This window comes from Heptranchias perlo, chromosome 28, assembly GCF_035084215.1.
Source record: "Heptranchias perlo isolate sHepPer1 chromosome 28, sHepPer1.hap1, whole genome shotgun sequence".
Classification (NCBI taxonomy): Eukaryota; Metazoa; Chordata; class Chondrichthyes; order Hexanchiformes; family Hexanchidae; genus Heptranchias; species Heptranchias perlo.
Genome location: NC_090352.1, coordinates 33,612,245 through 33,635,912, shown reverse-complemented (window position 1 = coordinate 33,635,912; position 23,668 = coordinate 33,612,245). Strand labels below are relative to the sequence as shown.

At 48.4% G+C, this 23,668-nt stretch overlaps 1 protein-coding gene across 15 annotated transcripts in view; it reads right to left on the bottom strand.

Moving 5' to 3' along the window:
* Positions 1 to 23,668, bottom strand: part of msi2b (musashi RNA-binding protein 2b) — a 474,084-nt gene that overhangs the window by 211,848 nt on the left and 238,568 nt on the right. For all 15 annotated transcript variants that reach the window (XM_068008413.1, XM_068008425.1, XM_068008411.1 and 12 more), the window contains one exon: positions 10,676 to 10,724. In XM_068008413.1, the coding sequence (XP_067864514.1) occupies positions 10,676 to 10,724 (49 nt within the window). The remainder of the gene's footprint in view (positions 1 to 10,675; positions 10,725 to 23,668) is intronic.

The following is a 23,668-nucleotide window of genomic DNA, read 5'->3' as shown; positions in this document are numbered from 1 at the left end:
TCGCGTCATCCAAAGGACTGGCTGAATTGGTCATAATTGGCCTTCAGCCTTCTAGGCCCTGAGCTCTGGAACTCCCTCCCTAGACGTCTCTGCCTCTCTACATCTCTCTCCTCCTTTAAGACGCTCCTTAAAACCTACCTCTTTGACCTGTCCTAATATCTCACGTGGCTCGGTGTCAAATTTTGTTTGATAACTGCTCCTGTGAAGCACCTTGAGACGTTTTACTATGTTAAAGGCGCTATATAAATGCAAGTTGTTTTTGTAATTTTAAGGGGCTGTTTCGTCCAGGGTCTCAGAGCTGTCAGCAGTGAATGCTGAGCTTGGGGCCCAGGCATGTAAACCAGCAATCTCTGATTCCCGTCCCGAGTGAGATAAATTCAGAGGAAACCCTGGACAGGGAACAAGGTGGTTGGATACTAGTCTGTCACCTGTGGAATCTGGGTACAAAGCCAACCTAGACTGATAGGATGGAAGTCTCCTGTGAAGAATAGGTCCTGTGTGGAATGAGTTTGCCCAGTCTCAATCCAGTTCCTAGTGAGCAGGGGCCTGCAGCACAACCAGTCAATAATGGGCGATCTCACTCAGAGAGACCACAGGATGGCTGGTGTGGTAAAGGGAAAAAGTGGCACGTGGGATGCAGCAAAGGGACCCTCTTTTGGTGGTGGGGCAGAGTCGGGGGAGCTTTACCTCTGCATCAGTCTGGTGCTATACCTCACATGGGGTGCCTGAAATGGGACGAGTTCCATTCCCCAATACTGACATCTCTCCCTGCGAAGAACACAGAAAAGAAACCCCAAACCCCAGCAGAGAAGCCAGCACCAGCTCGGAGGTGAAATCAGAGGCAGACTCTGCGATCCAGAATCTTACCATTTCAACATAGGCTGGAATGCTAAAGTGGCCCAAATATAGAGGACAATTCCCACTGCACTGTATTAGCTTTTAACTTGCGATGTGTGGACATGATAGGCAGACAGGCGGACTGTTAAGTGTAGGACTGATTGTACTTCTTGCCCTCCCGCATGTGAAGCTCCTTCGTCTGATGACACTATCACAGGTGGGCCTGTCCTTTCACATCTGAGACTCTTACATAGGATTACATCGAATGTACAGCACAGAAACAGGCCATTCGGCCCAGCTGGTCTATGCTGGTGTTTATGCTCCTCACGAGCGTCTTCCCACCCCTCTTCATCTAACCCTATCAGCATCTCCTTCTATTCCTTCCTCCCTCCTGTGTTTATCTAACTTCCCCTTAAATGCATCTCTGCTGTTCGCCTCAGCCACTCCTTGGGGTAGCGAGTCCCACATTCTCACCACTCTCTGGGTAAAGGAAGTTTCACCTGAATTCCCTATTGGATTTATTCGTGAAACATCAAGGGTTTCCTCATTGAAACCCTTGAAATTTAAGCCGTCCCTACTGTTTCCACACCTTTCCTGCAGGGTTGACGCGGTGGGGGGGGGGGGGGGGGGGGAAATCAGCTGACCCATTCAGGCCACATTCTGGTGTTGATTCTAGTGTTGGAAATGTTTGGGGTGGGGGAGAGGGTATTGGTCATTTTTTTTAAATCTCAGCTTCCGTTGATTCCTAGCTCCTTACACTGGTCTCCCCTGTGCCAGGGGTTCTAGTCGGTGAGTGGGATAACCCCTACACTAGATTTTCCATCCAATAATTCAATAGACATAATTTCATACAGGATGCACTAACCTCCATGTCAAACTGCCAATATATATCCTCTGCTCCCTACTGCACAAAGCTTTGCATTAGGAGTGCAAACTTGCAAGGTGACTATATTTAATAATAGCATGCTGATTATAGCTTGCTGCTGTGTTTAAAGTGAGGTTTTCCTTTGTAAAATTATTTCAGCCTGTGCCGCTTCTGTGCTGTCAAACATGTTCTAAAAATAAACGATATTGTTTAAATGCAAAACAATCTCTAATCTACATTTCAATCATCTGAATTGTCAGCCCTCATTTGTAACATGCTGTTTCTGTTGGTGACTGAATGCAGATCCATTTTAGAAGCAAATGCAGCAAATTAATATTTTAAAAATCTGGCATACAATGTCACACTTACTCCCTGTCACAATTCAGATGTCACATTTTAGCATATCTTCTGACTCACTACGAGCAATGCCACCGGAAATCTGCTAGCAATGGAGTTGTTGTCTAATCATAGCAATCAAATCTCAATCAATTGTTGAGAGAGATTGATTGCCATGATTAGTCAACAACTCCATTATCATTGTATCATGCGACTACCAGGATGGCAGAAGGTTTTTTTTTGATAGAACGGTCCCAGTGGATTGGAAGGTTGTAAATGTAACACCGCGATTTAGGACTGAGATGAGCAAGAATCTCTTCACACAGAGGGTTGTGAATCTTTGGAATTCTCTACCCCAGAGGGCTGTGGATGCTCAGTCCTTGAGCATATTCAAGACCGAGATCGACAGATTTTTGGACACTAAGGGAATCAAGGGATGTGGGAATCTGGCGGAAAAAGTGGAGTTGAGGTCGAAGATCAGCCACGGTCTTATTGAATGGTGGAGCAGGCTCGAGGGGCTGTATGGCCTACTCCTGCTCCTATTTCTTACGTTCTTATGGAACTTGTTCTTTTTTCATCCAGCAATTCCTGTGCTCCTGATACGTTAAAAGTCTTGCATACAGTGCTCACTTCCAGTAAGTGTCACTCTCGTTTCCTGTAACACTTTCCCCATGTTGATAACGTCCCTATTGTTCTAAAACAGGGCATCTCCAAACTCAGCAAGAGCAAACACGGGGGATCTGCTAGTTACAGTATCGACGGCTGTGTTACGTTATACAGGGGGTGGCTGAATGCTCTGAATGGGAGTCCAACATTCTCCCCTTGGCACCACCAGGCTGGCAGATCTAGGAAACGCTGCCAACTGCAATTACACTGACGCTGCCTGTTACAGTGTAGGACACGGCAGATCGACTTTCCTCATCTGCAACTGGGTTTCATAGAAGCTTCGGCTGAGTCCAGATCTGTACTGGGGAGGAGGGAAGATCGTAAATCAGAGTGGGGGTGGGGGCTCCTGACAAAGGAATTCCACGTGTATTAAAGTACACCCCCATACAGAAGTTAATGGCAATGGAGATTTTTCGGCTGTGGCTCAGTGGTATCACTCTCGCCTCTGAGTCAGAAGGTCGTGGGTTCAAGTCCCACTCCAAAAACTTGAGCTCATAATCCAGGCTGACGCTCCAGTACAGTACTGAGGGAGTGCTGCACTGTCAGAGGTGCCGTCTTTCAGATGGGCTGTTGCACCAAAGCCCTGTCTACCCTCTCAGTTGGACATAGATGATCCCATGACACTTGCCAAGGCTTCTTCGACAGCACCTCCCAAACCCACGACCTCCACCACCTAGAAGGACAAGGGCAGCAGGCACATGGGAACAACACCACCTGCACATTCCCCTCCAAGTCACACACCATCCAGACTTGGAAATATATCGCCGTTCCTTCATCGTCGCTGGGTCAAAATCCTGGAACAACTCTACCAAACAGCACTGTGGGAGAACCTTCACCACACGGACTGCAGCAGTTCAAGAAGGCGGCTCACCACCACCTTCTCAAGGGCAATTAGGGATGGGCAATAAATGCTGGCCTCGTCAGCGACGCCCACATCCCATGAACGAATAATAAAAACTATTCAAAGAAGAACAGGAGTTCGCCCCAGTGTCCTGGCCAATATTTATCACTCAAGCAACATCACTAAATCAGATTATCTGGTAATTTATTTCATTGCAGTGTGTGGGACCTTGCTGTTCGCCATGATTGTCTATATTCCAACAATGACAACACTTCAAAAGTACTTCATTGGATGTGAAGCACTTTGGGGCAGTTTCAGCTTTGCACCAACACTACACCTGAGCAGCGCAAATCTGTGCTAAGGCCTGAACTGAAGCCCAAACAAAAGGGAGTGAGTCTAGGCTTTTCATGAGTGAAATCAGGAAGCACATCTTCACACAAAGGGTAGTGGAAATCTGGAATTCTCTCCCCCAAAAGGCTGTGGATGCTGGGGGTCAATTGAAGCTTTCAAGACTGAGGTTGATAAGTTTTTGTTCGGTAAGCGAATCAAAGGATATGAAGCAAAGGCAGTAAATGGAGTTGAGGTGCAGATCAGCCAGGATCTAATTCAATGGCTCGAGGGGCTGAATTGACTAAACCTGTTCCTATGTTCCTTCCTCAGGCAGTCTCACTTGGGCATCAAGTCTGGCCCCGACTCTGAATTTACACTATAACTCGGTGGAAGTATTTCACACCCATGCTACAGCTGTAGTGTGAGTGCACACATCCGACACTCACTGATCACACAACACCACGTGTAGAACTTCTGCTCTTGTGTCCCACGGTTATTAGGCAGCTCCACTAGGTAGCTCACACAGAGCAGCTCCATCAACTGTGGACTCAGATTTCCATGCTGCTCTTATGATGGTGATTGCTGGCTACGTCCAACATATACAAACAGCCCACAGGATGCTTGTATTTGAATTGAATGGCTGCCCCCTCCCGCAGGTACCTGACCTAGACAGTACTGTCTGGTTATGTGTCAGAACAAGTTGGGCCATTTTCTGAGTAAACCTGATTTTCCACCCCATATGTACAGTGACGGAAAGAAATAAATGCCTGCCTCCACCCCCCACCCCCCACTCCCCAATTTTTTTTTAATGGGTTATGTCCCCTCTCCCCCATCTTCAAATCCTGGAACTGCCCCGATATTCCTCCTGCCAACAACTCTTTCCAGATGGTTGCCCCTCTGATTATTTCAAGTCCTCCTCTAACCTGGAAGATCATTGTCCCTCTCTCAAAAGCCAGCTTTCAGGAAAGGATACGTCAAAATGGTGGCCTCTAGCCACCAAGAACGCCCTTCTCAATGCTTGTTCACATGACCGCCCACCGACCAATTAGCCCAGAATCCATCCGTACATCCCCTAATTACACCAATAATGTTCCACTTGTTCAGCTGCAGGTCAACCCACTGATTAAACTAGTCATTAATCCATTTGAAACTCTTGAACAAGCAAATATCCTTATTATCAACCCACACTAACCCGTAAAAAAATCCCCATCTTTGAGCCGTCTTTCGGTTGAGACGTTAATCTGAGGCCCCGTCTGCCCTCTCAGGTGGATATAAAAGATCACACGGCACTATTCGAAAAACAGCTGAAGAATTCTCCCTCGTGTCCTGGGCCAATATTTATCCCTCAACCAACAATCACTAGAACAGATTACCTGGTCAGTATCACATTGCTGTTTGTGGGATCTTGCTGTGTGCAAATTGGCTGCCGCATTTCCTACATTACAACAGTGACTACACTTCAAAAAGTATTCCATTGGCTGTAAAGCGCTTTGGGACGTCCTGAGGTCGTGAAAGGCGCTATATAAATGCAAGTTCCATCTTTCTTATTCCAGTTTAGCTCGTATCATTCAATCACCTGCAATTACCAGGCCATTTGTATTTGAAGCAACTTATTTAACTAAACAGATTACAATCGAACAATGCAGCCCTTCTGTTTCTCATTTTTAAACATTAGGAATATGGGCTGTGACATTTTTTTTGCGGGCAGTAGCTTATTCCCTTTTAACCTAATTAATATAGACTTAAGAGAGATCCATCATGCACTGCCTGCACAATCCTCGACCCTGACACCATTAGCAAGCTTTGCTGGGGTTTTTTTTAATGTTAGTCAGCCTCACATACCTCCCAGTCAAACCCCTTCAGTTAGCCCTGGTGACTAAACAGATATTAGCTCCAAATTACAGCCACTTGATTCCTACATTTTAAGTAGCTCAGCTCCAATGCGTTCCTCTGTGAGGATAATTCGCAGTACTTTTTGTTTCATTAAACGGCAACCAATAAAAGGGAGAGAATACATTATAAACTATTAGGGCAAAGGTATAAATAGTGTTGACTCATGACGGTGTCAATATGGAACTCGTCCTGTAACCATGGTTTTCTGCACCGAGAGCTCTTAAGAGGCTTCCTCTGGTCCTCCAACTGTGAGAAGGGGAGGCTGGGTCTCGTCAAGCCATTCCAGTGGGTGGAGTAGTTAAGAGAGAGCAGGGGAGGTGGGCTTTAAGCGCCTTCACTGTTGCCATATGACACAATGTCGTAACCGGGATTATTTAACGTATTGGAACTAACACAGTCCAGGAAAGAAAAATACCCACTTAACGTTGGGCTAATATAATTCTTGTGCGATACTTTTAATCCAATACCTCTATTCGTTCCCAGCCCCAGTGACAGGCCTGCAACCACTGGTATTTTATCCCGGGGTTGTGCAGCTCACATGTTCTCTCCACACACAGCCCGCGCGCGGTGGGCTCAAACGCTTCGCTCCCAGCCCGGATATCAGGTGGTCACAGATTTCAAATTGTGTGCTCACAGGTTACTGGTCAATCGGTCATGGGTGTCTGGTCAGGTGATCATGGGCACCTAGTCCGCAGGTTACGGGTTTCGAGTCCGCAGGTTACGGGTTTCGAGTCCGCAGGTTACGGGTTTCGAGTCCGCAGGTTACGGATTGAGTCCGGAGGTTACGGATTGAGTCCGCAGGTTACGGATTGAGTCCGGAGGTTACGGATTGAGTCCGCAGGTTACGGGTTTCGAGTCCGCAGGTTACGGGTTTCGAGTCCGGAGGTTACGGATTGAGTCCGCAGGTTACGGGTTTCGAGTCCGGAGGTTACGGATTGAGTCCGCAGGTTACGGGTTTCGAGTCCGGAGGTTACGGGTTTCAAGTCCGCAGGTTACGGGTTTCGAGTCCGCAGGTTACGGGTTTCGAGTCCGCAGGTTACGGGTTTCGAGTCCGCAGGTTACAGGTTTCCGGTGAGGGGCTCTGGGGGTGTATGTCCTTCGGGTACCCATTACTCAAACTCCCTGGATTAATTTTTTTCAGTTCTCGTGCAGGCTGATTGAAGGAGCATCACCAGAAAGCTAGGCATCCCGGTGGGGGGTGGGGGCAATGGGGAGATTTAAGGGGCTCAACTGGATGTTCTGAGAAGGGTTGGGCCTGTCAATGCTTCATGGAGCTATTTACAGGATGTCCCCTCCTCCTGGTTGGGGGCAGGGGAAGATTCAGAACTGCGAATTTCTAGGGGGAAAATGGTGGTGGGGGGGGGGTTAATTGGCAACAGCTGGCTTGTTCTCTCACAAACTAAAAGCTTTCCTCGAGGCCTCAGCAAGGCAGAGTGTTTAATGGATTCCAAATTTCTTGGCCTTTTATCAGGGGTTAAGTGAGGTAAAGCTCTCTGAGGAATTCTGCTTTTCTCACTTTCCTCTCGAGTCCCAGGTGTTTTTTCAATGCCTCAAGCTGTTTATTTATATGCCAATATGATTCCCCCACACAGTAAGTTCCAGGTTTCACCCAGGCTGCTGTTGTGAGGCATTGAAGAGGGGACCAAATTTTGAAGCGGAGGGAGGGTGGTGTGATCGGTCCCTAGGTCAGTATCCCGGTGCCAGTGAATTGGCCAACCTCATCCACAGGTAGCGTGTGGCTCAGAGAGATGAAGAGACGGGAGATAAAAAAAAATACCTTCAAAAAGGAACAAGTCCCTTCCTCAAAATAGGAATTCCAAGTTGCCAAGCCTTTTAACTACAGTCCAGGCAGATATAAGAAGTACTCATTTCTCCCTGCAGAAGCCCCTAGAGATGGGGGGGGGGGGGGGGGGGTGGGGGTGGGAGGGGAACGGGACACGTACCTCAGGTTGAGGTGAGCTGGGCCGAGCCATGGGTCCTGGTTTATAAATCACTGACCCACCTACAGAGGAGGCACCGAAACGCTACGTTCTCACCGCCCCAGCTACAAGGCAGCAGTAGCAGGAGGGACTTCCAGTCACTGCTAAAGTGGCCTATTGTGAAGGCTTCTCACTATCAACGCCATCACTTGGTCCCGAGTCCTGATTCCAAACAGCCACGGCCTGCATGATAACATTAGGAACAGGAGTTGGCCTTTCAGCCCCTTGGGCCTGCTCTAACATTCATTTAGATCATGGCTGATCTGCACCTCAACTCCATTTTCCCGGCTTTGCTCCATATTCCCTTGATAACCTTACCTAACAATGCCTCGATATCTGATGATCTTCTCCGTTCTTAAGAGCTTTCCCCAAATTTTTAAAAAAAAGTCTCCAAGCTTCTAGCCGAGACTTGCTGACCTCACCAGAGGGTCTCGATGAGCCAATCAAACACTCTGGCCTTTCCCTGTCACATCCTGACCGAGTCCACTCACATCTTTTGATCAATAAAAACCCTCAAGGATGGTGACTACTCTGGTTGAAAGTCTCAAACTCAGCTCACATCCAGTTTAGGTCGAGATGTTACACAAGTGAACAGACACAAGGGAAGAGAACTTTTAAAAGCAAGGATAAAGGACATTAGGCCCAACAAGACCATCCCTTTCAGATTGATCCCAGCCCCCACCGACTCACCACATCCCCCAATCTCTTGACTCTTCAGAAAGACATCTAGTTGTATTTTGAACCCACTGACACCGTGTGCAGGGCAGGGGTTAAAATCTCTTGAACATTGTGAATTCACAACCCTTTGGCGATTACATTTGGATGAGATTGTAAGTTTAAACGGCAAAGGTAGCAACGTGCAGAGACTTTGGGTAGATTCAGTTTTCGATAACAACTGATAAGAACAACAGCAACAATGCATAGAAGCTTCGAGAGGCCCCCAAACAACTTTGGTTCTCAAAACAACTGACTTGGAAAAACAACGCTGAGACAGTTAGAAATGAGTGCACCTGGGTTCACCCGGAAAAGAAGATACAACAGGTTTCACACAATTTCAGTGGTCCCAGCCAACCGTGGGTGAGTGGTCCAAAATGGGACTTCTCTTAACTTTCACTCACACCCCAACATGCAAAAATCATATAAAGATGGGACACGGTGGCAGATTCTTTACTGCAGTCGGTGAAGCCTCTAACGAAGCTTGCCTGGAGGAAGGATGTTCAACAACAAAAGATGAAACTTCAAGGGCGATGACAGAGCTGATCACTAACCGCCTTGATGCTGAAATCCTTGGTTTTTAAGGTTGTATGTGTTACTTGATTTGCTTGCTGCTTGTGTGAATTGTTTAAATCATTAAAAAATCACATTGCGACCGCATAAGTGTATAACGGGTAGAGTAAGGTTGAATGTATCGCATGATTTGCTTCATGCTTGTGTGAACTTATTAAATCATTAAATAATCACTTTGATTAATGAACCCACCGTGTAAGTGTGACTTTCTTTGGCTGACTATTGTCCAGGTTCACGAATCACTGGACTATAAAAAAAAATCAAGCTTTCCCTAAACAGTGCAGCCTGGCGGCCTCGTAGAATCATAGAAAATTTACGGCACAGAAGGAGGCCATTTGGCCCATTGTGTCTGCGCCAGTCCAAAATGAGCCACCCAGCCTCATGCCACTTTCCAGCACCTGTAGGTTACCGCACTTCAGGTGGACATCCAGGTACTTTTTAAATGAGTTGAGGGTTTCTGCCTCTACCTCCCTTTCAGGCAGTGAGTTCCAGACCCCCACCAATCTCAGTGAAAAAATTTCTCCTAAGCTCCCCTCTAATCCTTCTACCAATCACTCTAAATCCATACCCCCTGGTCACTGATCACTCTGCTAAGGGAAATAGGTCCTCCCTATCCACTCTATCTAGGCCCCTCATAATTTTGTACATCTCGATGAAATCACCCCTCAGGCTCCTCTCTTCCAAGGAAAACAACCCCAGCCTATCCAATCTTTCCTCACAGCTAAAATTCTCCAGTCCTGGCAACATCCTTGTAATTCTCCTCTGTACCCTCTCTAGTGCAATCGCATCTTTCCCGTAATGTGGGGACTAGAACTGTACATAGTACTCAAGCTGTGGTCCAACTCGTGTTTTATACAGTTCTAGCATAACCTCATCTGGGCACATGCAGTAGCAGGCACATGCTGCCCATAGGCCTAGCTATGCTCTTATGGTTAGTTTGACCAATCATATGCTTAACTAAATGGGCAAATAAGACAGAACAATCAAAAAGGACGGAACCCTTTGCCAACAAATCTCTGGACATCGCACAATAGTCACCTGGCCTCGTGTGGCGGATCCTGGCCCAGAGGCAGGCACCAGTTTCAATACTGCAACACCAAACCTGCCTTCCAGATGTCTGAAAATTAACAGCGCAATTCTTACGATGGTTTTAATATGTCAGAATATTTGAATAATATTTTTCTCTAACATCTGATTTAATTTTCTCTCAACGCCCCAGATTGCCTTTATACGAGGTCCACTCTGGACTTGAACCCACGTCATTCTGCGACTGCCAAGCCTCTCCAGTTGACATCCAATCTACTGAAGCTAATACCGTGCCTCTTTCAGGACACAATCTCCAACCCACCTCTTTTGCCCTGCTGACCCACCCATCCTAATGCCTAAATCTCTTCAGCAATGTCTGAGCTGTGTAATAAGTTTCAGGCCTACACGTGCGGAATACTGACTCCAAGCAAAGGGTACCCATTGCACCCATGGTCCTCTACATTAAATTGGTTCACACTTGAGGTCACTGCATTGGCATTCTCCCCATACATATGAGTAAGACTGGATTACACAGTCCTGGGCTCTCCCCCAACCCTGCTATAATGCAAGAGTGGCTCTGGGTTCGTCTTACCAAAGATCGATGCTCTCACTTACCTCTATGCCTGTTAGTTGTCTTATCAAACATTAGCATGGCATCTTCTACCTGCAAGACAAAAAGGACCTCAGGTTAGACACACATATTTTATGATCCAATAATCAGAGCTTGGTTGTGCTGTACTTGAAGCAACAAGGTTCCCACCGCACGGGCAGGCGGGTAAACCAGTTTTGGCAGGAGGTCCGCCTTTTAGCCGGCTCTGTCACAGAGCTGTGATGCACCGGTCATCTGGGTAGCCATGTGTCCACATCTGTCTCCCAACCAAATCAGCCTGGGACACAGCAGCTGGAGATGTCTGCTCTTCCTAACCCATACTGTTCCTGAACTGGCAAAGGAGGGAATAAGTGTGCCAATCCACAGGACTGATGTCCCTCAACGAGTTGGAGGGCAAGAAAATCATCAAAAACAATCACACTTTTTTTTTTAAAAAAGAAGTTTTTAAAATTGCCAAATTGCTAGCACAATCCTCAAAGGGTTAAATCAAGATGGACTTTTGACCAAGATGGAACTCCAATAAGATGGACATTGGGAGCCTCTAACTGGGATTGGGTACAGTCTTCACCTGGCATCCTCTGTCTGGCACCTCTACCACGATTACGTTCATTACCCAGCCAACTCCCACTGCCCCGGCAGATGGTCAATTTCATGCCAACGGGGGCAGGTTTTACCCATTGCCCCTCAGTGAGTGAAACTGCTCTATAATCGCTCGATGGGTTAAAATGCAGTTTCGCTCTCCCCGAGCAGTATAGGTAGGCAGGCTGCACCTCCGTTAGCTCCTTTTTGTGCTCTGTAATGTCAGTAGGTAACGATTTGACGCCATTCAAAGTATACTGACCCGCGCGCAACGTTCTCTTTGACTCTGGGGCCCGCTAACTCTTAACCAGCCTGGTGGCAACTATTTCCAGAGTCAGAAGAGAGAGCGCTCGTCTGTCTGTATGCATTGGTAAGCACAGCTTGAGCTTCATTTTATAACTGGGATGCCATTCAATGCCACTGGCAAAACACTGATTTCAAAGGGAGGTAATCAAACTAGGGTCAGGGGGAGGAGAAGGGATGAGAGCTCTGTAACAGTAACTGATATTAAGTGACTTTAATTGTTCCCTCACAGGCAAAGCAATGCCTGTGCAATCAGCTCGCTGTGTATCCTGTAAAATGGGGCCACGTTGCCAGGATTGGTAAATGAGATTAGAATTACGCTCGCAATTCCTGGGAGCCCAAAACCAATTATTTTTAATGGGGGAATTGATGCTACCGGTGAAAAGACTGCTGGGAAAAGCTTTGCATGGGCAGGGAGTTCTCCCAGTGCCATCTGGGAGTTATCACACTGCTGCAACTCGTCTCCTTTTGGCCAGTTAATGCTTTTTGTCGCTTTCCTCAATCCGATCACAGTTGAACCAATAAATGAATGAATGAATGAATGAATTTGCCCTGACGGTTCAGTTGCCAAGTACAATGTCAAGTGTGCGACCGAGTACGGTCAGGACACTCCCTGCTTTGATCCCCGGTCTGGGTTGATGTAATGGATCTCAACTGTTGGCAGGCTGTGGGGGGGGGGGGTTAGTAGAGGAGTTCCAAATGGCCTCAGTGCCTCTGAACTGGGGAGGGAGGGGAGAGGGGGAATCAGCAGGAGTGCTTCTTTCCGATCACTATCCGGTAATTCCCTGCCGGAAAGTCGCTGTTGGGTGAAAACTTGTCGAATAACGTTCCCACCCTCGTGGTCTGGACCCGCACATGAGGTACGGCGACTTGGGCAAGGCACTCGAGGGCAGCGGGCACCCACGGAAAGGTTCCACGGCATGAGTCAGCACCCTTGGCCAAGGAGGGCAAATATCGGGGCGGGGGGACATATTACATGACAAATCTCACCTATTGTTTGGAGCTTGTGATGTGCTAAACTGGAAGGTCCTATTACAGGTCTCCTATTTAAACTAACAGTGGATACTTTTTAATGCAAGAAAAATCCAATTCTTTCTGTGAGCCTCAGTGTGAAATAACTCAATTTCTATTCACTTCAATGGTTTGCAACCTGCATCCCATTTCATCTCAAAATGCTGTATCTCACTGTTGACTGACCGCGGTAATAATGGATTGCCAAGTGCTTAATCCCAGGCGCGCACCTGCAGCCCAACACAGTGTCTGTCTCTGTCTGCATAACCCTCGCATCTAGGTGTCTCCCTGCATCTCCCAGAGCTTGTCTGAGGTACCGTGCTGTCAAAAACCAGGGCGGACTAAGAGAGCTATTCTTTTGCCGAGTTTTCCCTGTTCTCTACTCTTCACTGACTTTAACAGACGGAGGAACAGATAGCCCCCCAGAGTAGTTTGTTGGGACACAGGCGTACGAAGATTGCAAGTCTGGCTTCTAAAAATCCACTCCCGAAAAATCCCGAAATCTCATGCTAGAGCCAAGGTAGCTGGATGTTAAGTCACTGCCACTGAGCCCTTGGCAACGACACACTAATCCCCAGTCTCGAATGGTGCACACACTCTCTCTCCCCCTTTCCTCAACACTAACAATCGACATAATCTAATCCCATTTTCTTGGGCAGATCCAGAGATTTGAACCAAACTGAATTGTGGAGGACGGGTCTTTTACAAAATGGACAACAGTCTTTTGTCGGAGCCGTTTACAGAAAGAAAACACCCTTCCAAAAATCACGCAGCAAAGTACCTCCCTGTCGAATCACAGGAATGGGAAGCAGAGACGGAGGGAGTGGGTTAAAATATGTTGGTCAGAAGGCAGCTCATTCACCCAGCAGACAACGTCAACGACAGATATGCTCACAGGAGTGGCAAGCGGGGATCAGACAGAGGGAGAATAAAGATACACCGACAGGCAGGCAGAGAGGCAAGCATGGTCAAGCAAGAAATGGACATTCAGAGATGGGAGACGCAGATTGACAAACAGCGACAAGCAGCGAGAGAGAGATACAGAAAGACAGAGACAGAGAGACAGACAAAGAATGAAAGCCAGCATCTCGGGAATTGCAGTCAGAAACAAAAGAGGAGGGCTGATAAAGAAATCTTTCATTAAACTAGCTGTCACTGGTTTTCAAAGTAAACGTCTCCTCTCACTGCCAGCTCGAGAGGTCTGATGTGAAATGAGCTTGCACTGTCTCCACCCGATTCCTAAACGGTGTAACTCCACAGCACACAACTCAGAACGATGTGGCACAAATCAGCAATCTGTCTCAGAGGGGCCGATTCTTTTTATCTTGCAGGCCTGCTGGCCCCTCGGGATGATGCTGTGGACTGGCACAGAGGAAAACCCATGGGGCAAGCATCCCATGCAGCCTCACCCCGACTTCAAAGACAAGGCCAAGTGTTGGGTTTCACCCCTCGCCTGCCCGCAGGCTCCTGCCTGCACCTTCCATCCTGGCCACCCACTTCATAATCCTGCACCTCTTCACCCTGGGCAAAGATCGCTGATGGGCTGAGGTGCCTCTAAATGGTCTCCGAAGCTTTTTAAAGCCTCCCCCACCCCCCCCCGCCCGACTCCTTGCGACACTCCCCTTTAATTGTCCCCATCCCTTTAAATTTGCACCCCAATTTTCCTCTCTTATCAGTGGTGTCGTTCCCTCGAGCCGTCTGAGCTTGCAGCTGGAGTAGCGAATAATTATGTGCTGGGAAACCGTGTGCAGCTGTTAGCGTTTGGGATCTTAAAGCAGAACAAGCTGTTTTACAGCTGAAGACGGAAAATGGTCTCCAGAGACGCTAAGAGGGTGACTTGAAGGAGAAACCATCGCAGCCATGCAGTAGGTGGTGCTCTTCTGAGTTTGTGGTGACAGAAAGAAAAAAAGAACTTGCATTTATATAGCGCCTTTCACAACCTCAGGACGTCCCAAAGCTCATTGCGGCCAATAAAGTACTTTTGAAGTGTTGTGGAGGAATTGCGGCAGCCAATTTGCACACAAAGGTCCCACAAACAGCAATATGATAAATGACCAGATAATCTGTTTTGGTAATGTTGGTTAAGGGATAAATATTGTCCCAGGACAGCACAGAGAACTCCCCTGCCCTTCTTCAAATAGCACCATGTGACCCGTTATGTCAACCTTGAGAGGGCGGACGGGGCCCTCAGTTTAAGGTTAATTCCGAAAGTCGGCATCTCCGGCAGTGCAGCACTCCCTCAGCACTGCACTGGAGCGTCAGCCGAGATTTTTGTGCTCCAGTCCCTGGAGTGGGACTTAAACTCACAACCTTCTGGCTCAGAGGTCAGAGGTGAGAGTGCTACCCACTGAGCCACAGAAGGCAGTGCTGAGGGGGGCTTCACTCGACATGTGGCCTGTGATGTGCCTGATCTTGGGAGCACTCGATGCAAACACTTGGGACAAAATTTATTCTATTTACATCCACCGCTTTAATGAGCACAAACATTTTAAAAACGGCCATTAAGGAGAAAAGTATTCCAAAAGAGAACGGGCACAGGAAGGCCAAAATTAATTCTACTTTTAGTGTTAGGCAGAAACTTTTAATTTTATAGCAGGTTGGGTGAAATCTTGCAGTGAAAAAACGAATATGAGCTAAATATTCCAATTTTTCTGTCATGAATATATCAGTGGAGTACTGACTTTCTCTGCTGCCTGGCCAGGAACAGAGACAATGCTGCTCAGTGTTGGAAAGAAGATAGGAAGGAGGCAGCAGCAAACACTAGATTGAGGTGGATAGGTTTTATTCCAACTAAAGCCACAATGCAGTTCTTCAGAGAACAAGCCTTGTCGGAGCAGTCGGGTTTCCAGAAACTGCTTTGCTGGAACCTCGCAGCAGATCAAGTATCAGGAAGAGAAGGGTCACCGTCTCCAGCGATTTCTCCTCTCCCCGGCTCTGTGAGGTTGAAGGGGTGGGGTACATGCAAAAACTAGACAGGCATGTTTCAAAGCTATTCTGGTACCATAAAAGATCATTAGTGTCTCCTTTCGAATCCTCCATCAACACTGTGCAACGCAAAATTTAAACCGGGGGGGGGGGGGGGAGCCTGAATGCAAAGACGAGACCTTCAAAGAACGAGGCACTGTTACTCCAACTTGCTTTCTCAGGGGGCTCCCTCGAAGCTGTCACCACTCCCTTGTTCGGCATCCAATAATGGGCTTTATTAATGATTTATTTAGTTTTGACAAATACTTGGTGAATTTTGTGCTTTTCAAGGTGAGGGGATGTTAGCTCCGAGACACTGTCAGCATCAAGCACTCCCAGGTCAGGTACAGTATGGTTAGAGGCAGAGTTAAACTCTCTGCCCAAACAATGTACCTCAACCCCAGTGTGACACTGTCCGTATCCCACGCCAGTTGTCCTGTAGTTTTTCTGAGTGAGATTGAATCTTGGTTAGACCGCACTTGGAGAACTGCGCACAGTTCTGGTCTCCATATTACAAAAAGAATATCGAAGCACTGGAGAAGGTGCAAAAAAAAGATTTACAAGGATGATACCAGAACTGAGAGGGTACAACTTTCAGCAAAGACTGAACAGGCTGGGGCTCTTGTCTCTAGAAAAGAGAAAATGGAGAGGTGACCTGATAGAGGTTTTTACAAATACGAAATTATGGGTTTGATAGGGTAGACGTAGAGTAGACTTGTGGGGAGACCAAAACTAGGGCCCATAAATATAAAGTAGTCACTAATAAACTCAATAAGGAATTCAGGAGAAACTTCTTTACTCAGAGAGTGGTTAGAATGTGGAACTCGCTACCACAAGGAGTGGTAGATGCATTTAAGGGGAAGCTAGATAAACACAAGAGGGAGAAAGGAATAGATGGATATGTTGATGAAGTAGGGTGAGTGGAGGCTCGAGTGGAGCAGAAACACCGGCACAGACTTGATGGGCTGAATGGCCTGTTTCTGTGCTGTAAATTCCATGTAATTCTATGTAATTAGTGCTGTGGGCCCTTGCTCTTTAGAAAGTGGGTTGAGACTGCCAAAACTCATTTATCACAGAACTCATGTATCAAACACAAGACAGGGGACCTTCATCCGGTCAATCTGGGTTGGATTCATACCCAGGTGTCAATCGACTGAACTACTTAGTACCTCAACGCCTCTTTCTATGACCGTATACAAAGGAACTGGCCTCTCTTACCAGCTCCGATATATTTAGTGAGCAGGCAGTGTGCAGTAAAGGGTTAACAGTTCTCATAAGCTCCCCCATCCTCACATAAACGCCATTGTTTCCAGCCCACCGCCTCACAAAGCCATCACGTCTCTGCTGATGAAAGATGTGACTAAATGTTTTAATGACTGTATGTTTCCCAGCAATAATTGCATGACCTCAATAAAACTCCTATCAATTGGACCCAGTCAAGCCTGTGAATGGGGAGCTGACCTGCACCATCGAGGAACTGCACATCTCCACATCCCCTGAAGTTCTGCTGAGTCCAGTAGACGCCAGACAGAGGAGCAGACTGCGCTGTGGCGCCTCTGAGCTGAGTGCTTTGTGCTGTGTTGGTGCTTCCAGTCATCACTCACACCTCAGTGCATCAAAGCAGTCGCGCACAGCTTCTCCCTAAACCCACCTTCCCTCCTCAGCCCAACTTTTTCTCTCTTTGTCTGGACAACGTCTGCAAGAATGGACCAGGGACAATGTTCCCGGCTCCCACCTTGGGACAACGCTGCCCCCCCTCCCCTAGGAAAACGTTCCCCGTTCCCCCACCCCCCCCCCACCACCCACTGGGACAAGGCTCCCTGCCACCCTCACCTCGGGACAACGCTCCCCGGCTCCCCCCCCGGGAGGCTCATGGGGAAATGCCGGCTGTGCTGCAGCATCTCAGAGACTGATGGGGCAGCAGAGACTGAGGCCTACACAGAGGGTCAGACTGCAAGGTGGGAAGCTCTCCCTCCAAGAGGGCTGTAAAATGCCACTTCCTGGGGCCTACCTTCCCCAGGGTGACCCGGGAAGCAGTGGGTGGACGAGAGGGAAATCCGCTAGGGGCCCAGCGCACCCCCCCATCCCCGTCACCATTTGCACGTGAGGCAGGAAAGGCCAGCATTGGGGTTGGGGGATAGGCCGTGTAGCGATTGTAGGCCTCAAAGCCTAAATTTTCCATAAATCTCTACCTCGATCCCATCCAGTTTGAAGTGGGATCAGGGGGAAGAATCCAGCCCTCAATGTCCAGACTCAAAGACATCAAGAATGAATATTGGTTAAGATAAAGGAGGGATGTGTGTGCCTGTATAAACCGTGCCCCAGTGTCAGTCACCCACTTCAAGAAACCAAGAACAAAGGAGGGGAGAAAGAAAAAGCAACAGAAATCTCCACCAGCTATGTGAGGGACAGAATATTCAGCGACGGTCACAAATCTCAACCAGCAACCAAGTGACTGCGAGCATCGAACAGTGTGAAACGTCACACGCAACGCTCCACAATCCTCCCTTCCCCCTGCCCGATCAAAAGGTCTCCTGTCGTGGCCAAGACAACCCAAATATTTTGTCAACAGCTGGAGCTGAGTTTGGCCGGACACTCCCGTTATTTACCAAGTTACCTTCCCGGCCTGCAATGCTCCAAACCTCAGCCATCTGCCTGAATCCCTCCCGACGCCGAGTGAATGCTCTCGCCGTGAATTAACCTGCGGTTTTTAATGCGTTACGCAGTACCCGCAATCCCCCTTTCGGATAAACGTAAGCCTAATCCTCTGACACGGTCGAAAAGGTGCCCTTCGAAACAGAGCTGAACGAAAGCACCTGCATTGAGCATGCACTTAAAGCTGGCAGAACACAGCTCACTCAACTCCCAGATCGCTCTCTCGACTCCATCTATCGTTCTTTAGCAGAGACACAATGCTGTTCTTAATTAATTGGTCATCTCCATTCTCCTGAAACGGTACAATCAGGAGGAACTTTCTGTTTTCCTTTTCCCCTCCGGCATCTCTCTCCTTTTCCTGAAGGGGCAGAGCTCTGGTTCCACGTGGAAACGGTCCCTCTCCTTTGCTTCAACCGGGAAGCCAATCTTCGTGCTTAAGCCACAAACTCCGCTCCCTAGCCACCAAGTCCATCCCCCCTCCCTGGCCACTGTCTAATGCTGAACCAGACTATTGGCATCCTATTTGACCCCGAGCTGAGCTTCTAACCCTATAATCCTCTCCATCACTAAGACCGCCTACTTCCACCTCCGTAACATTGCCCGTCTCTACCTCCCCCTCCTCCTTTAAGACGCTCCGTCAAACCTACCACTTTGACCAAGCTTTTGGTCACCCGTCCTAATATCTCCTTATGTGGCTCGGTGTCAAATTTTGTTTGATAATCGCTCCTGTGAAGCGCCCTGGGACGTTAAAGACGCTACATAAATCCAAGAAGTTGTTGTAGTGGGGACACCGAGGGGGATCATTTTATGAGACTTACCCGGCAGCATCCAAATCGGGAACTCGGGTGGTTTTCCTACCAAATTTCCAATGCTCGCTGCCGGCGGGCAGGGGTCCTTTGCCAGCAACGTAGGCTCTTTAAGTCCCTCCACCTCCTCTCTGAGCGCCGGCAGACTGTGGAAAGCTTACAGCCGAGCCTGATCCTGATCCTGTCCACACATGCGCACCCCATTGAGGGTCACCCCGCAAACCCTCTCGCTCGCCCTACTGAGGCCTGTTCAAATACCAGCCCTCAAGGTGACCCAAAAGAGAAGGCTGAGGGGGTGACCCGATAGAGGTCTTTAAGATAATGAAAGGGTTCGATAGGGTAGACGTAGAGGAAATGTTTCCACTTGTGGGGGAGACCAGAACTAGAGGTCATAAATATAAAATAGACACTAATAAATCCAATAGGGAATTCAGGGGAAACACCTTAACCCAAAGAGTGGTTAAAATGTGGAACTCGCTACCACAAGGAGTAGTTGAGCCAAATAGCATTGGTGCATTTAAAGAGAAGCTAGATGAACACATTCTAGGAATAGAAGGGTGTCCTGATGGGGTTAGATGAAGTAGGGAAGGAGGAGTCTCGTGTGGAGCATAAAAGCCGGCATAGACCAGTTGGGCCGAATGGCCTGTTTCTGTGCTGTAGTTTCTGATGTAATTCACTGAACAAATACACCATGTGCTAGTGAAGGGCTTAGCATGGTTCATCTTTCCCCGATATACGGATTGACGGGATCATCTCAGCAGCTCTTACTATTTGATTCTGTAGGAACTGATTCCAAGAAGCTTTGAGGAAGATTTATTTTACCCACAGCAGAAACACAAAGTCAGGAATCATAAAAAAATCTAATCAAACACTGTATCCCCAAAACAGGTAATAAAGAACGACAGAAAAAGATCAACGGATTTTTCTCGCTGTGACTCTCGAGCCTCCATTGCTGGGTGTCCTCTTATGTAAGTTGACACCATGCTGTTGTCCAAAAAAACCAGAAACTCTATCATCCAGCTCTCAGGCATCCCATCAGTCACCACAGCTCCCCCAGAGAGCGGGCACCTTGGTTTTAATGTGTACCAACTTTCTATACGTTTCTACAGGCAGCCTGAGAGCAAGAACCTTAGAGAAGAGAATGGGAAAGGAGTGGGAGAGGCGCAGGAGTGAGAGTGAGAGAGGGGAGTAGAAAATGGGAAACGAGGGGGAGGAGAGCGGGACGCCGGGAACGAGGGAGAGAGGTGAGTGGGAGACCGGGAACGAGAGAGGTGAGTGGGAGACTGGGAACGAGAGAGAGAGATGAGCGGGAGACCGGGAACGAGAGAGGTGAGCGGGAGACCGGGAACGAGAGAGAGAGAGGTGAGTGGGAGACTGGGAACGAGAGAGGTGAGGGGAGACTGGGAACGAGAGAGAGAGGTGAGTGGGAGACTGGGAACGAGAGAGAGAGGTGAGCGGGAGACTGGGAACGAGAGAGAGAGAGGTGAGTGGGAGACTGGGAACGAGAGAGGTGAGGGGAGACTGGGAACGAGAGAGAGAGGTGAGTGGGAGACTGGGAACGAGAGAGAGAGGTGAGCGGGAGACTGGGAACGAGAGAGAGAGGTGAGCGGGAGACTGGGAACGAGAGAGAGAGGTGAGCGGGAGACTGGGAACGAGAGAGAGAGGTGAGCGGGAGACTGGGAACGAGAGAGAGAGGTGAGCGGGAGACTGGGAACGAGAGAGAGAGGTGAGCGGGAGACTGGGAACGAGAGAGAGAGGTGAGTGGGAGACTGGGAACGAGAGAGGTGAGGGGAGACTGGGAACGAGAGAGAGAGGTGAGCGGGAGACTGGGAACGAGAGAGAGGTGAGTGGGAGACTGGGAACGAGAGAGAGAGGTGAGCGGGAGACTGGGAACGAGAGAGAGAGGTGAGCGGGAAACTGGGAACGAGAGAGAGAGGTGAGCGGGAGACTGGGAACGAGAGAGAGAGGTGAGCGGGAGACTGGGAACGAGAGAGAGAGGTGAGCGGGAGACTGGGAACGAGAGGAGATAGAGAGAGATTGGGTACGAGGGGTAGGAGAGCGGGAGATTGGGAACAAGAGAGAGGAGAGCGAGAGATTGGGAATGAGAGTGGGGAGAGCGAGAGTGGGAATGAGAGAGAGCAGAGCAGAAAATGGGAGCCAGAGAATGAAGCAGGAGACTGAGAGCCAGAGATAGACAGCAGAGCTGGAAACCAGGATCCTGAGGGAGAGGAGTGAGGGCCAGATAGCAAATCTGAGGTACAGAGCAGAGAGAAGCCAGAAGATCAGGACCAGTCCAACAGCAAGTGAGTGCCCCCCACACCCGGGAGTGATGGTGCTGTCCAAGACATGATGACCCTTTTCCCCCATTCTCAATCCCCGAACAGTGATGTCAAGTTCTAGTTTATACAAGGAGATATACAGTATATAATCCACATGGGCCTGTAACTTTTAAATGGAAAATGAATTATGCTCGATAAATTCCAGTGTCGGATTAATAGTAACACAGACCAGAGGTTCCCAGGTTCAACCCCTGCTCTGTGCTGAGTTAGCTGATCTCAGGCAAGCAGTTCAAGGCTGTTATAATTAGCTTTATGCCTTGGGTTCGGGCAGGGAACAATCAGCCAGGTCTGCTGCTCCCAATATCTATCCAGTGACCTATGCTGGAAGGTGCATGCGAGTGGATCCATGATTAGATGGCCTTTTGACACTCAAGTGTCTAGGTGACATAGTGAGGGCCTCTGGTACCATACCAGAGCAGGAATCAAGGCCTTTAGAAGTTGAGGAGGGGAGAATCGGCAAATTATATCCATCTGCATGGATTTTAGCAAGGCTTTTAACAAGGTCCCACATTGCAGACTGGTCAAAAAAGTAAACACCCATGGGATCCAAGGGAAAGTGGCAAGTTGGACCCAAAATTGGCTCAGTGGCAGGAAGCAAAGGGTAATGGTCGATGGGTGTTTTTGTGACTGGAAGGCTGTTTCCAGTGGGGTTCCGCAGGGCTCAGTACTAGGTCCTTTGCTTTTTGTGGTATATAGTAATGATTTGGACTTAAATGTAGGGGGCATGATTAAGAAGTTTGCAGATGATAGAAAAATTGGCCATGTGGTTGATAGTGAGGGAGGAAAGCTGTCGACTGCAGGAAGATATCAATAGACTGGTCAGGTGGGCAGAAAAGTGGCAAATGGAATTCAATCCAGAGAAGTGTGAGGTAATGAAATTGGGAAGGGCAAACAAGGCAAGGGAATACACAATAAATGGGAGGATACTGAGAGGTATAGAGGAATAGAGGGACCTTGGAGTGCATGTCCACAGATCCCTGAAGGTAGCGGGGCAGGTGGATAAGGTGGTTAAGAAGGCATACGGGATACTTTCCTTTATTAGCTGAGGCACAGAATATAAGAACAGGGAGGTTATACTAGAACTGTATAAAACATTTGTTAGGCCATAACTTCATTGCTGCGTACAGTTCTGGTCACATTATTACAGGGAAGATGTGATTGCACTGGAGAGGGTGCAGAGGAGATTTACGAGGATGTTGCCAGGGCTGGAGAATTTTAGCTATGAGAAAAGATTGGATAGGCTGGGATTGTTTACTTTGGAACACAGGAGGCTGAGGGGAGATTTCATTGAGGTATATAAAATTATGACAGGACTAGATAGAGTGGATAGGAAGGACCTATTTCCCTTAGCAGAGGGGTCAGTGACCAGGGGGCATAGATTTAAAGTAATTGGTAGAAGGATTAGAGGGGAGCTGAGGAGAAATTTTTTCACCAGAGGGTGGTGAGGGACTGGAACTCACTGCCTGAAAGGGTGGTAGAGGCAGAAACCCTCAACTCATTTAAAAAGTACTTGGATGCGCACTTGAAGTGCGGTAACCTACAGGGCTACAGACCAAGTGCTGGGAAATGGGATTAAGCTGGATGGCTCTTTTCGACTGGCATGGACACGATGGGCCGAACGGCCTCCTTCTGTGCCGTAACTTTCAATGATACGGCTACGAAGGACCCGAAAAGACCAGCGGGTCCATTGAGCCTCTCCTATGCTGTCATGGTGCGACTTCGACACAACTTCACCCCCAATCCCACCCCGGCGCACGGTATCTCCTGGGAGAGGCAAAAAAAAGAGGCCAATGTAGGAAAGCAAGACTGGGAAATTCATGAGGAAAAGCAAGGGTTGGGCTGGATCTTCCAGCAGCCATCCTTAGTGAATCGAGCAAGTTGACTTCAAGGTAGCTGGTGGCTGATTGATCTGCCCATTGGCAACTGGTGGTCTGGGCACAACACAAAGACAGAGATAAAAGCAGATTAAGAGGAGATGCCTCCAGGAAGTCATTACCCTGAGTTCAGCTCTGCACCATCTCCCCCCTCCTTTCCAGGTTTGGCTGAAGCTTTTTTTTTTCCATAATACATCTCTGTTTATCTCCTTGCGCAGAGCTATTGATGATATCTGGTGATACTGAAGTATTAGCAGCTGCGTTAAAAGCAGTCAGAGCCGAGCCACACACATTAAGCTGCAGGTCCCCCAGTGACAACTTGCAACTATTTAACAAAGGAACTTTAATGAGGGGGGAACGTAAAGCCCGAAGGTGCACTGGCTGCATCCGGACAGATAGGAGCAGAACCGAGCAAGGACCGTCCCACAGAACTGGGCAACAGAGGAGAGGCAATGGAGGAGGTCAGT